At 43.6% G+C, this 18,384-nt stretch overlaps 1 protein-coding gene across 5 annotated transcripts in view; it reads left to right on the forward strand.

The window, feature by feature from the left end:
- Positions 1-18,384, forward strand: part of STPG1 (sperm tail PG-rich repeat containing 1) — an 81,238-nt gene that overhangs the window by 33,266 nt on the left and 29,588 nt on the right. For all 5 annotated transcript variants that reach the window (XM_007491307.1, XM_001365901.2, XM_056795567.1 and 2 more), the window contains 2 exons: positions 1,938-2,039; positions 12,259-12,429. In XM_007491307.1, coding sequence (XP_007491369.1) covers positions 1,938-2,039; positions 12,259-12,429 — 273 coding nt within the window. The remainder of the gene's footprint in view (positions 1-1,937; positions 2,040-12,258; positions 12,430-18,384) is intronic.

An 18,384-nucleotide genomic window follows, 5' to 3' on the forward strand; every position in this document is an offset into this window, starting at 1 on the left:
AATCCTTGTCATCTGCGGATTGCCCAATGGTCTGATCTTGTTAGAGCACAGCATGACTGTCGCTTCCTTAGCCCTAGATCTAGGATTTTAACTCTCCCTGACATTGTTCAACTTATGCCATTTGCAGGTGGACACTTGCCCTCTGGAATGTGTCTAGACCTTTCAGCCCTTTAACTTAAGCCACCAGCTGGTTGTCACCAACAGATGAACTGTTGACCCAGAGGTGAAAGACTTCATTTTATGACCCACCCAGGAATCTGTCTCCCAAGCCCCCTGTAGTGATTCCAGATGTTTGGTTCTTCCATTGTCTTTCATGCAAGCCCAGGGGATAATCTCCACTTCATTTCCCCCCTCCTTGGCTACCACTTAGATGGCTTCACATGGCACCATCAACTTTGCTGGAGGCTGGAGATCAAGCCCTGGATGGCTGTTAGGTTTTGTTAACAAACTGTATCTAGCTCTCCCTCCCTCCCTCCAGGCTAAACACACAGCTTCCATGGAATCCTCATTACCAGTAAGCCTGAAGAGGAGATCCCAGCTGTCTCCTGTACAGAACATGGTGCCATCTTCCACCTGGTGGGGCTGCAGTTCTGACTAAGATATTGGGTGTAGAACATTCCTGCTCCATAAACACTAATGGATTAACTAAGGTTGGAGTCCTGCCATGGGACTTGAAGATCTGGCTTCTCTACTGTCTGTTGAATTAAATAATTCGATTCAAATCCAATCAATTTAACATTTATAAACCCTGAAGTATGAGCTAGGTACTGGTGAGACAAAGCAAAAAATGAGATAGCTCTTGTCTTCAACTTAGGAAAATATAATTATAATTTGATAATTAATATCAATCACATAGGATATTATTATACAAGATTCTATTATAACATCACCTATTAATATTTTTAAATTATATATAACTTTTTAAAAGTATGATATTATAGGATAATAAATAATAATTTGCATCTATATAACTCTCAAAGATTTATAGGACCCTTAATCTCTCTGGAGGTTGTGTTATTTAGTGGATAGGACCCTGCTTTTTTTTTTAAACCCTTACCTTCCATCTTGGAGTCAATACTGTGTATTGGCTCCAAAGCAGAAGAGTGGTAAGGGCTGGGCAATGGGGGTCAAGTGACTTGCCCAGGGTCACATAACTGGGAAGTGTCTGAGGCCAGATTTGAACCTAGGACCTCCCATCTCTAGGGCTGGCTCTCAATCCATAGGACCCTGTTTCTGGATTTGGAAGGGTCATGTATATAAAGTAAGCTAGAAGAGACTTCAGAGAGTATCTAGTTAAACTCCTTCCTTCATTTTTTAGAGATAAGGAAACTGAGGCCCAGAGACTCCAAATGACTTTTAAAAACCTCTTACCTTCTGTCTTATGATCGATACAAGTATTGGTTCCAAGGCAGAAGGGTGGTAAGGGTTAGGCAATGGGGGTTAAGTAACTTGCACAGGGTCACATAGCTAGGAAGTGTCTGAGGACAAACTTGAATCCAGGACCTCCTTTCTCCAAGAGTGGCACTCTATTAACTCTATCTTAGCTGTCCCTATTCCTTATTTCTTGCAGCAGGTACCAGAAATGCTTAAGAAATGGGGGGCCTAAAGCCTAGGGATCAATAATACCTGCCCCAAAGTCTCACAGAGAGTGAGAAACAAAGCTGAGATTGCAACCCAGGCTTTCTAATTCCTAAGACTCTTTGGGAAGTTGCACATTCACTTTTCCAGGGCTGTGACAAGGCATTTAGAGAAACAAGTAGAAGTTGGAACTTTTCATTGAAGCTGATGTGGGCAATACTCACTTGTTGGGCATTCTCATTCAGAGACAGGAATGTGTTAGAGAGGATGGGCACGAGCCCTGCCTGGTACCTGTCAGGCACTTAATCATGTTTGTTGATTGATGGTTGATTGTTATGATTTTTCTCTTTTTCCCTCAGGATGATAACCCAGGTCCAGGTTTCTATAATGTCATTCATCAATCTCCAGAGTTCAATAGTGTCTCAATATCAAGGAAAGGAACAGGAGCTTTTCCTTCTATGGTAAGAGAATCTTCCCTTTGGAGGCTTGTTGCATTCTAGCCTTCTTCCTTCCTAGCTTGAAACCAAAGTCCAATAATCTCTGGCCTTCCTTGTCTTTTATTATCCCTTTTACTCCCATTAATAATGTCATACCTGTTAGGTGCTTTTCTATCTCCCAGTGGCTTCCAGGCAAGGGGCCTCATGGAGTGCTTACAACAACATCCTTCTAGTCCTTCTGGGGAATGATAAGATTAATAGAAATAATAATAGCTAATAGCTAACACATATATAGTCCTTTCAGGTTTATAAAACACTTTCTGTGTATTATCTCATTTGATCATCACCCCAAATCCTGTGAAGTAGGTGCTATTTTATTTGCTGTGGTTGTTGAGCCATTTTAGTCATGTCCAACTCTTCGTGACCCTATTTGGGGTTTTCTTGGCAATATACTGGAGTGGTTTGCCATTTCCTTTTCCGGCTTATTTTACAGATGAGGAAACTGAAGCAAATAGGGTTAAGTGACTTGCCCAGGGTCACACAGCTAGTAAATGTCTAATGTTGGATTTGAACTCAGGTTTTCCTGACTCTAGGCCTGGTGCTTTATCCATTGTGCCACCTCGTTGCCCCTGTTGGTGCTGTTATCATACTTATTTTCTAGATGAAGAAACCAAGAAGGTAAGTAACTTGTGCAGAATTATTATACAGGTGGTGGGTGTAGAAGGTAAAATTTGGACCCAGGTCTTAATTCTTGCAACTAGGTACTGATAAATTTTGGCTGTAGAAATGGAAGCTAAATTAGGTGGCCTGTTGAAGGTTACACAGACTAAGTAGGGGAATGGGGGGATCAAGAGACTCAGGTCTATTAATTCCAAGTCCAAGGTGCTTTCTATGATGCCAAATATCTTCCCTGTCTGAGAAGCCTTAAGTTTTTCACAGCCATGACTCCTGGGCAGGAGACAAACTTTCTTCTTCAATGCTATTGTCCATTTTGTAGATGGGTAAAGAGAAGCCAGGAGAGGTTCCATTTTGTTGCCACATCTAGTGCCACACCCAGGCTGAGATGGAGAGAGAGAGAAGCTCAGAATTTGATAATTTGGGATGATTCAGTTAGGTATCTTAGCAAAACTGTGACAATAATATTTATAGAATGCTTTCTGATGACAAAGCACTTGCCTCTCAACAGCCTTGTGAAGTAGTGAGCATACTGTCATCATTTCCCTTTTTTCATATGAGGAAACAATGGTTTAGAGAGGGGGAGTAATTTATCCAAAGCCACATAGCATTATTGTGTGGGAGATAGGACTGGAGTCCCTTGTGGAATATATGAAAGAGACAGAGACAGAGACAGAGAGACAGACAGAAACAGAGACAGAGAGACAGACAGAAACAGAGAGAGAAATGATTATGATGGGGAAAGAGCCCAGTCCTACTGAGAGAGGCTCTGTTTCTGAGTGTTCATAACCATGTCTAGATAAATACGAGACACCAATGGATCTTGGCCAAGTCAAAATACAGAAAATCATTTTGAGAGAGAAATGACAAATATCCAGTGGATGGCATTTGAAGACTTCTTATTCTGTTTTTAAGTTGAGAGGGAGATATGGCAGAAAGAGCTCTTTCAGATTGGGGCTGTGCCATCTGTGGGTAATAGCATCCATCTATCTACCTACCAGGGCTCCTGGGAGGAAAGCCCTAAGAGAAGAGAGCTGCTGCCACTCTCCTTTAAAAGTCATCAAGAGACTTCGTCACCACCGCAAATGATCTCAAAGTTCTTTACTAGTCCTGTTCAGAGTCTCTCAAGAACATAATGAATGAAGCCGCTTCTGTTTGGTATTTGAGGTTGACAGAGTTGAATTGCCCAAGGTCTGCACCAGCTTTGATGTAAACGCTGCTGTTCAGTTCTGACCGCCCACATCCCCCAGCGGGTTCAAGACCCATCCTGCTGGGTCAGAAGGACCACGCCTTGCCTGATGCCACGAGTACCTTGCCAGTATGCCGTCTCAACACCAGCCCCAGGGAAGGCACGCAAGGGAAGTGCCCTCATCCTGGCACACTCATCAGCCACCAGGACCTAACCCTGACTCTGGATCCACTGTGACCCACAGCACGCCACCTCCCACTGGCCCCGTTGCTTCATCTCCATCACAGAGGCAAGACAGCTCATCAATCCCCCTCCCCCTGAGGGATTATGGGAATCCACCTGTCAGGGACTGAGGCACATATACACATGCTTGAAACTGCACGGCTCCAGAAACATACTAGAGGTTCTGACTGCCACCAGCTGAGTCATCAGCAAACACTTCCTGCAACACCTAGGCTTCCTTTCAGTGAATTGCTCAGCCAGACAGGGGCTCTGCCCATAGCCCAGCTCCATTCCACAACAGACAATCTATTAAACAAGGCTATAGGCTGGTCATTGAAAATAATGACAATAATAATAATATAGCACCTACTATGTGCCAGGCCCTGTGCTGTGTTTTTTTTTAAACAAATATTATCTCATTGGATTTTTACAACAAGTTGGGGAGGTAGGTGTTATTATTTAATTTCACATTTAACAGATGAGGAAACTGAGGCAGACAGTAGTTAAATGACTTGCCCAGGGTCACAGTGCTGGAGGCTGGATTTGAATTCAGGCCTTCTTGACTTTGGGTTCAACATGAGTCATTGCAATGCCTGAATATTGAGATGGATGCCACATGGAGCCTTCTCTCGAGAAGCCTATAACTGGATGTGGAGAAGGGCAAACACACAAATTCTCCTGATACAAGAGAGCAGCAGAGGAGAGTGAGACAAGTGCTAGGAAGAATCTGGGGAGTGACAGGTCCATTTCAGCTGGATGAGAAAGTGATGGAAGAGTGGCTATCATCAGAGAGGGGCCTGGAAGGAAGGGAAAGAAGGACTTCAGCCTGGAAATGGGGAGGGGGAATCATGGGAAGAAATGAAACTAATGAAAATTGATGTTGACATAGTGTGGTAAGGATAGCAGAGCACATTAATGCCCTCCCTCACTGATCTCTCTAGCAATGCTATGAAGGAAATGCTTTAATTATCCTCATTTTATAGAAAAGGAAAAGGAGCCTCAGATAGTAATATCATGTGAAGGTCTGAGGATCATGCATATGATGTGTGATTTATATACAGGCCAAATCACATAGTTGGGTAGTATCAGAGGCAGGATTTGAATCAGGATCTTCCTAACTCCAAGTCCAGCACAATCTCTGTCCATCATACCTCTCTGCTTTGATGCCAAGGCAGTGGGAGGGTATGATAGCTTGGAATGGGATGAGTTTGAGGACTGGGCTGGGGGGAGGAACAGATTAAATCCCTCAGATCATTTTGTCTGGGGTACCAAATATGGGAAGAGGAATAATAGTATTTTCTTAAGTTGGAGAGGTTGGAGAGAGCTGATTTGATAGTCAATGGGGAATCATTGGAAATTTTGGAATAGAGGACAGTGGGCCAGTGGGGCGAGAGGATGAATTAGAGAGTGACAAGCCTGGAGGCAGCAAAACTGGTTAGGAGATGACTGCTATAGGCCACACAAGAAAGGAAGGGCCTGATGCTGGGCAGTCATAGAGGGAGTGGAAATGAAGGGCCAGAGAGGCACTGGGGAAAGAGGCCAGACTTAGCTTGTGGGCTGAAGATGAGATATGTGTCAGAGAGGACTCTTAAGGAATGGAGTCGCAACACAGACCAAGTCACTGGTAATTGGACTCCCGAAACCAGAGGCTTATGGATTTGGAACTCTGAAGCCATGAATCTCTTCTATAGCATCCAAAACAAGAAGTCATCTAGCCTCTTCTTGGAGTCTTCTAGGGAGGAGAGGCCCTCAGAAGCAGCTATTCCAATTGGGTAGAACTCTATAACTGGCAGAACCTTTTCCTATTTTTTTCTGAATAGCAAAACCTAAATCTGCCTCTCTTTAACCTAGATCCATTGCACTCACTGCTGCTTCTATCCTTTGGGGCTAAGGAGTACTTCTTCCATGCTACAGGCCTTTTCGTACTATATTCAAACCAATCCCAAACCAATCTAATCTATTTTTAAAAACCCTTAACTTCCCTTAGAATTGATACTAAGTATCAGTTCCAAGGCAGAAGAGCAGGATAAGGGCTAGGCAATTGGGGTTAAGTGACTTGCCTAGGCTCATACAACTAGGAAGTGACTGAGGTCAAATTTGAACTCAAGTCCACCCAACTCTAGATCTGTTGCAATCCACTGAGCCACTCTAATTGGAAAACCAATCAAATTGGAAAATCATTAAGTTCCTACCATGGGTAAGATACTGTACTGGGCACCAGGAATACAAAGACAAACGCAAAAACATTCCCTGCTCCCCAAAAGCTTAGGAACTGCCATCCCCTGCCCTCATCAAGTCTTCTCCAAATTCCATGGCCCCAGTTCCTTTAGTCAACCCTTATATGGCAGGATTTCTAGATCTTCCACCATGCTGGGGCTATCCTTCTCTAGGTGTTTTTCGGGAGATCTTTGAACCTAAGGAGCCAACTCAGCTCATTGGCCAGGGCGACTCAGGAGGCTGAATCCCTTTGTGTGGGGAACATAATACTGTGGACGAATACTATCTCTGGAGAGTACTCAGAGGATATGGGTTCAGATCCTACACCTCACACTTAGTACCTGTTTGCCTTTGGCAAGTTATTTCTGGACTCCCAACTGATATTCCTCTTAGTTCCAAGTCTATGATCCAAAACAGAATGAAAGAATATTGTTGTTTGTCCTTCATTTTTAAAGAGGACTAATGACGTCATGAGGTGATAATTTGATTTGCATGTGAATTGGATTTAAGTGAGCCAGAGTTACACAAAGTTCTTCCCCTCACTCTGTCTTCCAGTGTCATCAAAGTCCAGTGGCAAGACAAAAGGCAGGTTGACTGGCAAAGGTCCAGGATGCAGTGGATTTACTTGGTTTCTTTGATGTTTGACCAAACTCTAAGCACTCCACAGCTCCTGTTTCAGGCATCATCATGGCTGTTGGAACGAATTTTTCTCATCATCTCATTCCACTGGGGATAATCTTCACTTGCTTAGGGCAGACACCCCTTTACTCACTGACCTGTTGAGACCTGTCAGTTACCCTCAACCTGGTTTAGCCTAACTGATTAAAGAATACAGGGAATTTTAAAAGGAGTAGAGGGCTAGAAGGGTACTCATATGGTCCAATCTCTGCATGTTATAGTTTAGGAAATTGAGGCCCAAGGAGATTAAGAGACTTCCCCAAGGTGACAGAGGAAGTGACCATCATGGGGAGGGGTGGGGTTAGGGATTGGATTTAAGTCCTCTGGCTATCTAGGGCTGAAGGCAAACTTCCATGGATCAGTTCCAAAACAAAGAGCTGGGATATTCAATAGATCATATGAGACTTAGGGTCAAGGGCTGGACTTTGGCTCACCTCTGCTTCCCAAAATTTCAGCTGGGAGGGTTCTGGTCAGTACCATAGTGTCCATTCAGCTCCAGCCCAAGAGAGGAGAACCATATACTTCTGGAAAGAGAAGTACCAGGGCAAGTTAGTACATGAATTGATTGGAGATTAATGGTCCCCAAGTAATGGAAAACTTGCAAATCTTAAAAAAAAATCAGGTATTAACAAGAAAGACTACGTTTTCCTAGTCAAATGACAGCAAAAGGTATCACTAACAAAGAATGAAAAATATTATTTTTGTCATCATAGCATTAAAAACTAAAGGAATAATATTAGCAGAACAGAACACACTGGACTGGCTACAAACTTATAACTTCCATTTTCTTGAGTAAGAAAAAAATCAAAACATTTAAAGCGTTCTTCAACAACTTTGGCCAGTCAGCAAATGGACTGATTAGAGGTTAATGGCCCCAAGATAATGGAAAACATGGAAGAAATGAGGGAAAACATGACTTTGATCGTGGCTCAACGTTGGTTCTTTTGGTAGTTTGAGTGTTGCATCATTTGTTTGTCATATGAAGAATAGACTTAGCCCCCCCCCCCCCATGTTATTAATTAGTTAAGGAAAAATCTGGTGTGGTCGCTGAGAAAGGCTTTTGACCTCATTGTATGTCTTCTTAAGACTCTTGCAGCTTTGGGGTTCAGATACTTACTAGCTATGTAACCCTGGGCGAGTCTCTTAACCCTCAGTTTCCTCATCTGTCAATGAGCTGGAAAAGGAAATGGCAAATCATTCTAGAATCTCTACCAAGAAAATCCCCAAATGGGGGAGAATTGGACACAACTGAAACAACAGCAACAACAAAAGGGCCTTACTTCTAGGTAATATGCAGTACATACATTTTTACTGAATTGAATTTCTTGAAGAGTGGAAGGATCTGGAGCCAGAGGACCTGGTTTTGAATCTTGGATTTGTTATTGCTACCTGTATGACTTCATTGGGCAGGTGATTTGCTCCACCTCTCTGGGCCCAAAGCCTTCTCTTTTGTCAAATCAGAGGGTTGGAATCCGTGACTTCTGAGGTTTCTTCCAGCCCTAAAGCTTTGATTCCAATTAGGGAAGAACTTTGAGGGCTGAGTTCTTCAGTATTTGGTTCATGGAATACCCATGTTGGGGTGAAATAGCCTATTGATTATTCGAGCTACAAACAGGGGTAGGTAAAGTGGGTAGCTGCCCAGGCCATGGAGTCAGTGGAGTAGAACCAGGAGCATTTTGTAATAGGGCTTTTTGAAATTAATGCATGTCTTTACATTGGCCTTTAGCCCGAAGGCTGGGAAATGATAGTGCACATGTTTTAAATGCCAGAAAATTCCTCTCTGTGGCATGTAGGGGTTTATTGTGCAATATGCCATGTATTAGAGTTAAGGCTTGGAGACTCAGGTAGAGACTAAGGCACAAGAGGGGATGCAATTTTCCAACCTTGCCTACCTTGTCCTCCCTGCTCACACATCCCAGGGTCACGCCCTTTGACCCTTTCTATGAGAATGGAGTGGCTTGCCCTCTCCCTTCCCACCCTGGAATCACCATGGGGGCAGGAGCCTTGATCCCAGGGTCTTGGTAAAGGGTGAAGGTGGGGAAGAGGACAGAGGAGAAGAAGCCCTCCCACAGCTGCTCAGTGGCCAGCTTTAGTCCAGAATTGAGATTCAGCCTCAGCTGTTTATAAAGCAGCCACTAAGTGCAGATGTAGTGCCTGGTGCTGGTGATAGAAAGATGGCCTAAGACGCAGGCTGGCCCTCAGGAAGCCCCCAAGAGGGAAATGGGACCTCTCATAACCAGGGACTGGAGGCCACTGGACTTGGAGTCAGGAACCTGCTTCTGCTCCCTGATTACCTGTGTGACTTTAGAAAAGTTGGCTTGTCCAGGTCTGTTTCCTCATCTGTACAATGTAGAGGTTGGGCTAGAAGACCCCTGGGGTCTCTTCTAGCTTTATTCTATGATTTTGGGATTCTATTAGAATGGAAAATCCTTGAGAAGAAGGTGCAATTTGTTTTTTGTATTCTTAGCACAGTGTCTGCTGCCTAGTAAATTAGTAGCCCTTAAAAAAATGTTTACTGATTGCATGCCTGATAGATCATTTTTTTTGACTAGATGATTTCTGAGTTCTCTCTATGCTCTCTGTCATCCTGGATCCTATACAAGGTATAACATGATAAGGGCAAAGGGAAGGGCCAGGGGGAAAGATTAAGGAAATTGATTAGGGAGAAATCAATTTCAGCCTACAGAGGAGATGAAGAGGATGTCAGGAATGCTTCCTGGAAGAGGTGGCACTTAAATTAGGTCTTGAAGGAAGAAAATCTTTTTAATAATAGATGTCGGTATATTGCTTTAGATTTTTGTGTTCCAAACCTATTGTCTCCAAGTTGCCCAACAACCTCGTGAGGTAGGAACTATGATTACCCCTATTTTACAGTCAAAGAAACTGAGTCTCCAGGAGGTGAATTGAATTATTAATGAATGCCAGAGCCAGGATTTGATATAACTCCAAGATATACATTCTATCTCTTCTTGGCATGATAAAAATGAGGAGGGAGTATGCTGCAGGGAGTCTTAAATGCATGGAAGCTATGGAGTGAAGGATGAGATGAGGAAGAATTAGTGGATGTTCTACCATATTGGACCTTATCAAACCCTAGTTCATTCCAATCCAACTCAATATAATACAGTTTAATCCAGGCCAGTCTAATCTAATATAGTCCAGGCTAATCTAGTCCTGGGTAGCTAGGTGGCACAAGGGATAAGAGTGCCTAGCTGAGGGTCAGGAAGACATGCATTAAATTCTGACCTCAGATAATTATTAGCTGTGTGACCCTGGATGAGTCACTTAGCCTTGTTTGCCTCAGTTTCCTCTTCTGTCAAATGAGTTGGAGAAGGAAATGTCAAACCACTCCAGTATCTCTGCCAAGAAAAACCCAAATGGGGTCATGAAGAGTAGAACCAGACTGAAAAACAACTAAACAACACCAACAAATCCAACTCAGTCCAGTCTACTCTACCCCAAGAAGTATTTATCATAAGTTTACTGTATGCCAAGCCCTGTGTTAGATGGTAAAACAGAAAGACAAACCAAAGCAGTCCCATGCCTTGAAGGAGTGAGGCATGGGGGAGCATGGAGACACAGAAGCCTGGAACGGACATCATCATTGGAGAAGAGAACAGTAGTAGAAGGATCAGCAAAGCAGCACCTTTGTAAGCTCTTAGGCTGAGACCATGCGACCTCATTCCTTCATTTTACACATGGGAAAATGGCACCCAGGAAGTGGCTTTGAGGGAAGCCGTGTTCTGGGGTCATTATTTCCTGAGGGTATACAGGGAGGGACCAGCTGGACTGAACTGGAACCCAGGACCTTTGCTTTCGGACCCGGTGGCCAAGGCTCCAAGGAGCTGAGCTCAGTGGGTCAGGGCCTCACCCTGTCACCCTGCCCTCAGGCACCATACAAAGTCTCCCTGTGAAGCTCCCTCCCCCAGCTTCCCTGGCCCATTGAAACTCCAAGCAATGTCCTCAACTATTTCACTTGGAGATAACTGGACATTTTTTCTCGATCTTACTCTGATACCTGCCATAGTATCCCGGGTGAAGAAGATGTTATCGCCTGGTTTCTATAGCTTTTGTCCCTCTTCGTTGGGCAAACATCAATTCTGTTTGTTTTTTAACTGAGAACACTTTGTCATGGGCTTCCTGGATTGGTTCTGATGAGACGGCAGAAATAGTGTTGGGTCTTATGTAAACACCTACTCAGTGGGAAATGGGGGAAGGGGGAACCAGTCTCGTGGAACCGTGGCCAACGGCAGGTTGGAACCCAATTCCACTGTACCATCTGGGGATTCCACGTTGTTTACTTGTATGAAACAGTTGAGAAGAGAAGATTCTAGTAAAATATTAAAGCTCCCAAGCTCCCTTCATAACCCTTAGCACACAGCTGATGAGTCAAGTACCAATGAATCAGAGAGGCAGTCAGGGCAGCAGAAATGCACTGAAAGCAAAGTCTTTTATGCCAAACCCCAAACATCTGATACATGCTTGGGTAGGTTTTTTTTTTTTTAGCTCAAGCTAAAACAGGCCTCAACTTGCTTTTCTCAAGAACCCAAACCTACAGGCCAGAGGGCATATGGGACTTCTCTTACTAGAAAAGGCAGCCCATGATGTACTTGGAACTTGGAAGAACTCTGAACTTGGAAGTCCAAAAACTTGGGTTAGAGGGCATCAGGTGACTTTAAGCAAATTGTTTCCTGTGCTTTAAGCCTCAGTTTTTACACTTTGAAAATGGAAATAATCATACCCTCCCTCAGGAGATTGAGAGCCACTGGGCAAGTCACTTAACTCCCACTGTCTAGCCCTTACTGCTCTTCTGCTTTGGAACTAATACTTGGTATCAATTCTAAGACAGAAAATAAGGGTTTTTTTTTTTTAAAAGGATACTAGCTGTATGACCCTGGGCAAGTCACTTAACCCCTATTTCCTAATCCTTACTGCCCTTCTGTCTTGGAACAAATACATAATGTAGATTCTAAGATGGAATGTAAGGGTTTAAAAAAAAAACACAATGGTTCTAAGTTTATGCAGCTAGCATATGCCAGAGGCAGAATTTGAACTTGGGCCGTGATGATAACTTCGAGACCAGTCTTCCACTGTCTTGTTACTTTATCATCACCATTGTCGTCATCCTCACTGCTGCCATTCTTGCTGTTTGGGATAGTTTCACCCTTTGGGAAGGCTTGGGAGCCTCTATGTTCCTCTTCCAGTGTCCTTGAGTTAATCTATAATGTGGTTGCTTAGATTTCTTCTACTGTCTCCCTGCAGGATATTCGAATGTACATGAAGGCTCCTAATTACCCTGCAGCTAATGCCTACAACATCCCATCGAGTTTTATTTCCAAGAAGGACTTCAGTCAAACAGGCTCTAGCATGTTCCAGTTACCCTTCTGTGGGAAAGTCACCAAGTGGCTCACCCCAGCACCCAATCAGTATGATGTAAGGAGAAAAGGGCCAACAAGGATGGTTGGGGTGGGGGGAGAACACCTCTAGTCCCTGCCCTGTCCAAAGCACAAGAACCTTCTGTAATACCTCCAAGAAGTAGCGGCTCAGCCTCAGCTTGGAGACCTCTCCTACTTTGGAACTCATGGCTTTCTTAGGCCTTCCATTCTCTTTCTGCTACCATTTGTGGCTTTCGGGGTCCTGGGTGCTGGTGCTGGTATTAGTCGGGGAAGCCTACAAGCAAAGGGTTGAGGACACACACACACACACACACACACACACACACACACACGGAAGTCACTCCCTTGACACTAATTCTATCAGCAAGTCCTGACACCATCTGTATGTACCAAGATGCCAGTGGGAAACTCAGATGACTTACAAGTTAAAAAAAAACAAAAAACAAGCCACTCTCCAGATGGGCTTGCTAATACTAGCTAGCATTTAGCCCAACCTCTCACAGAGTCCTTCGAATAAATCTTTTGCATTTGCTTTTCCAAGTACATCGTGAGGTAGTCAGGATTCCCATTAATATCACAGGCTTCAAAGCTGGGAGAAAGCATAGTTAGGCCCAGAAAGATGGAGGAGAATGTAAGCTTCTGGAGGGCAGATTCTTAAGTCTTTCTGTCCCCAGTCCCTGGTGCTTAACCAATATTTATTTTATCTCTTATCTTCTGTCTTAGAAGCAATACTGAATATCAGTTCCAAGCCAGAAGAACTGTAAGGGTTAGGCAATTGGGGTTGAGTGACTTGATCAGTGTCATGCAGCTAGGAAGTGTCTGAGATCTGATTTGAACCCAGGACCTCCCATTTCCATACCTGACTCTCAATCCACTACTGTTCAGAAAACACTCTTAGACCTTTTTTTTTTTCTTTTGAAAACCCTTACCTTCCGTCTTGGAGTCAATACTGTGTATTGGCTCCAAGGCAGAAGAGTGGTAAGGGCTAGGCAATGGGGGTCAAGTGACTTGCCCAGGGTCACACAGCTAGGAAGTGGCTGAGGCCAGATTTGAACCTAGGACCTCCCGTCTCTAGGCCTGGCTCTCAATCCACTGAGCTACCCAGCTGCCCCCTAGACCTTTTTTGCTATTTATTTTGCCCCTTCCATTTTCCTGTTCCCACATGAACCTGGTTCTGACCTGTGAGGCAGGGCATCCTTGGCCAGACTTGTCCATGGTGGTTAAACCCTTTCTTATTGATGGGACAGTGGAATCAGAAAGAGGAGTAGTTATACTCCTTGATTTTCATGGTCACTTCCAGACCCTCTCTCAGCAAATTTTAATCTTTCCAGGTTCTCCCCCATCCAGTTAGATGGCCCTGTTGGGATCCCTTTGGCTTCCAGGTCATTCTCTGTCTTTTCCCAAAAGTTCAGGATCCAGCTCCTAGACTCCCTCTCCATTCCAATCCCTGCCCTCCTACTGGGGGGTCTAAATAGATATATTGCTATTCCCTCAAACACCCCTGAAGTGGATCCTGTGAAGGAATTCTTCCTTAAGATCTTTTGGGGACTTTGCCCTCTGATGCAGCTTTTTCTGGGGGAATAGCTTCAGTTTTCTCATCTTTAAGAGAAAGAAGTAGGGAGTGGGACTAAATGGCTTCTAATACCTTTTACAGTTCTGAATCTAGTGTCCTGTGGTTCTATCCATTTGTAATCAGGCCATCATTAGAGAACTTTGATGGCTTTCCCTTTAATACACAATTATTCAAGAGAACCCCTTCCATGTCCCCTGAGGAGCTCAGGCACTGTTCTAGAAGTCCCCCAGTTCTCTCCCCAACAATGCTACTCTCTTCCTCTCCCAGGAGATACCTTCCTGCCAAAAGTACAGGAAGGAACAGGCTGGCAGAATCCTTGAAGGTATGAGGTTTCAGGACTAGTCTCTATTGACTGTGGTACAGAGAAAGCAGTACCAGCCTGTGAGAGACAACAGCATTTCCCTCCATGCTGGGGAATTTGATGAAGCCCATGCTGCCTCACTCTGGTCATAGCTTGGTTAGATATAGAATAATGCCATTAAAGACTCTTTCCTTCTCATCCCTGTGCTGGCCTTCCTATCTCTGTTTTACTGACCCTTCCCTTCCTCCTCTATCCTGATCTCTCTTCCTCTGCCCTTATCTTTCCTTCTGTACCCTGATCGCTCCTCTCCTCCTCTGCCTCCATCTCTCCTTCTCTGCCCTGCTCTCTCTCTTTCTTCCTCTCCTTTCCTTCCTTTCTCTCTCCTCCTAGCCAATCCTTTGCCCTATTCTATTCTTCTCTCTACCTTTCCCTCCCTTGCCCTTTCTTTTCTTTTCTCCATCCAACACCTATCCATGTCCCTTCTACTGCATGTGGATTCTGGGTCTAGGCCCTGTGGCAGGTGCTCCAGTGGGCAGACATATTGAAAAACAATCCTCCCAGAATGGCCCAGCTTCCTTTCACTTGCTCTCAGGACAATGGGAAACAGGTAAAAATATTCAAATCCTGTTAGCCACACTGAGTTTTACTGCAGGGTGGGCCCCATTTTCTTTCTCATACCCACAAAACAAAGAATGCCAGACTTTAGAAATGGAGAGACCTGGATTTACACCCTAGATGAACAACCCAGGCCAAGGTGGCTTGTCTTTTTAAACCCTCTCATCTGTAAAATGGGAGCAATAATCTTTTTTTCCTCCCTGCTTATCAGGAATACTATAAGGAAAAGCCCTTGGAAAACCTTGACAGTGATAGAAATTGGAGCTGTTGTCATTATGCCCCAGCCACCTCTATCCACTGGAACCCCTCTTCCTTTGCCTTCATCTCCTAGCTAACCTGGCTGTTGCCCTCACTGAAGTGCCATCAGCTCCACCTGTTTGCTCTCTCTTCATGCCATGCAGCCTGATTATCTGGAGCCCTGGGAACAGGTGAATTCCACAGCTTCTCTAAACACAAAATCAGGAATTCCATCTGTGGTTCTGAAGATACACTTCCTAACCCAGGAGCCTCCCAGGCAGCCCAGTCACCTAAGCCCCAGCAAACAGTTTCACCAGCCCAGTAAATGCCCCCGTGGAGAGCCCAGGGAGCCTTTTATCTAAGACACACAGCACAAGGGCATCTGAAATATTTCTACTTCGTGCCTGATCTCAGCTTTGCATCATTTTTAGAGCTCTTGAGCACACTAACCTATCCAGACTCTTATCAGCAGCCTAGGATGCTGGAGATGGACATTCTTTCTTTCTGGTTGGTCCAGAAAAGCAGAGCCAAGGGCAATACTGACCCACACATCCGATCCTAATCTGAGGTTGCACCACTGACTTGGGGCACACAAAGAGTTCTTGCTCCATGTGTGTCTGGTTGTCATTTTTGACAAAGGAGACTTGTGGCCAAGGAAGGAAGAAATCGAGTGTTTATTAAATGCCAAATGAAGTGCCAAGCACTTTATAAATACCTCATTTGATTTTTATATCAACCCTTCAAGATAGATGCTATTATTATCCCCATTTTATAGATAAGGAAACTGAGGTAGAGCTTAAGTGACTTACACAACTAGGGTGTGTCTGAGGCCAGATTTGATCCCAGGACCTTCCAACCACTGTGGCATGTAGCTATCCCTCAATATGTTAAGTGCCTGATATATCTAGGCACCCTATTGTGTGCTGTTATATCCTAGTAAAGGAAGATACTATTCATACAGAAGACAACCCATGAAATACATACAAATTATAGGGGCAATTAGGTGGCTCTGGATGGAGAGCTAGACCTTGAAGCAGGAGGCCTAGGTTCAAGTCTGGCCTCAAATCTTCCTAGCTGTGTGGTCCTGAGCAAGTCACTTAAACCCCCTTGCCTAATCCTTACCTGCTCTTCTGTCTTGGAACCAATACATATTATTCAATCCAAGATGGAAGGTCAGGGATTAAAATATATACACACTCAGATGCATGCATACACACACACACAAACACACACATGTATACAAATTACAAGTATTCCTTCCACATCATGGGGATTAAGGGTATGGTACCCCATTGGAAAAGCTATATAAAATTTTTTGGCTCTCCCTTCATACCAGAAGCCATATAACCAAGAAGTGTCTGAAGTCATAATTGAACTTAGGTCTTCCTGACTCCAGACCTGGTGCTCTATCCACTGAACCATTCAAAATGTCAAGAGGTTGGGTGAGTGGTGCCATGTTTGGCTCCATCTCCTGTCTTTGCATAGGTGGTCCTCTATGCCTAGAGTACTCCCCCTCCTGTTTGCCTCCTGGAATTCCTGCCTCCATTCCCCACAGCTGTGAGTGCTCCCTCCACCAAATATGTTGTTGTTCAGTTGTTTTTCAGCCCTGTTCAACTCTTCATGACCCTATATTTTGGGATTTTCTTGGCAAAGATACTGGAGTGGTTGGCCATTTCCTTTTCCAGCTTATTTTCCAGGTGAGGAAACTGAGGCAAACGGGGTTAAGCAACTTGCCCAGGGCCACAAAGCAAAGATACTAGAGAGGTTGGCCATTTCCTTCTCCAGGTCATTTTCCAGACAATAAAACTGAGACAAAAAGGGCAAATAAGTGACTTGCTCAGGGTGACATAGCTAGTAAGTGTCTGAGGCTGGATTTGAACCTGGGAAGATGAATCTTCCTGATTCCAAGTCTGGTACTCTAAGCACTCTGGCACCACCTAGCCGTCCTACAAAATTACATTTAAATATAGTATCCCTTCCACATTGTGACTTTCCCCACTGTGGTTTTTATGTATCAGGATTGGCATAAGAAATTAAATGGGAATTTGGGGAGTGTTTTGAGAAAGTTGTAGAAGATACCCGAAGGCCAGCAGATGACACAGAAAAAACTTAGAAACTCAGAAATGCATAAAATATTTAGAGAGAGTATTGTATAATATAAACATATTTTGACTTTTAATACCATAAATATACCCAGTTTCTTTTACTATAAACACTTCAAGAAAGAAAAAGGAAAAGAAAACATTTAGACTGGTACAAAGGGAGGGCCAAGAAATTTTATGTGGATTTTTCAGATGTCCCTAAGCCCCGCAATGTGGAAGAAATAGCTGTAATTTGTATACATGTTATGGGTTGTCATATGAGTGAATAATATTTTCCTTTAATAGAATGTAAGTGCCTGGGGGGGTAGCAGACACTATTTGGTCTCTGTATCCTCAGAACACAGTAGGATGCTTGGATGTAACAGGCATTAAAAAAATACTTGTTGAGGGGCAGTTAGGTGCCACAGTGGATAGAGCACAAGGCCTGAAGTCAGGAAAATCTGAGTTCAAATCCAACACTAGACATTTACTAACTGTGTGACCCTGGGCAAGTCACTTAACCCTGAATAACTGCTCTTCTGTCTTAGAATTTATACTAAGACAGAAGGCAAGGGTTTAAAAATATAAATAAAAATTGTTGTTAAATGCCAAGTTGATTTGTTATTGCCAGAAGGGGAAAATGATAATAACAACTTCTATTTATGTAGAACATTTTAAGGTTTACAAGTTCAATTTAGTTGAATTCAATAAACATTTATGAAATAGGCATTCTGTGCGAGGTGTGTTTATAGACAGCACGTTGGGGTGAGCAGAGCTGCCTATCTCTGAAGCAAAATAACTAATGTCTGTGGACAAGTGAATTAATCTCACTGAGCCTCAGTTTCTTAAACATCAAAGTGAAATAATACTGAAATTTTGAGATACTGAAATAATAATAATAATGATAATAAGAACCAAAAAGAATAACTAGAATTTATTTAGCACCTTAAGATTTGCAAAGTGCTTTAAAAATATTATTTCATATCAACAATATGGAAATGGATTCTGGTCAAGGACCCAGTGGAATTGTGGGTGGGCTACGGCAGGGGAGGGGAGGGAAGGGGGAGGGAAAGGAGGAATAGAAAATGATTTTTGTAACCAGGGAATAATGTTTGAAATTGACCAAATTAAAAAGATAAATTAAAAAAATATTATTTCATTTGATCCTCACAATAACCCTGAGAG

Source organism: Monodelphis domestica, chromosome 4, assembly GCF_027887165.1.
Source record: "Monodelphis domestica isolate mMonDom1 chromosome 4, mMonDom1.pri, whole genome shotgun sequence".
NCBI lineage: Eukaryota > Metazoa > Chordata > Mammalia > Didelphimorphia > Didelphidae > Monodelphis > Monodelphis domestica.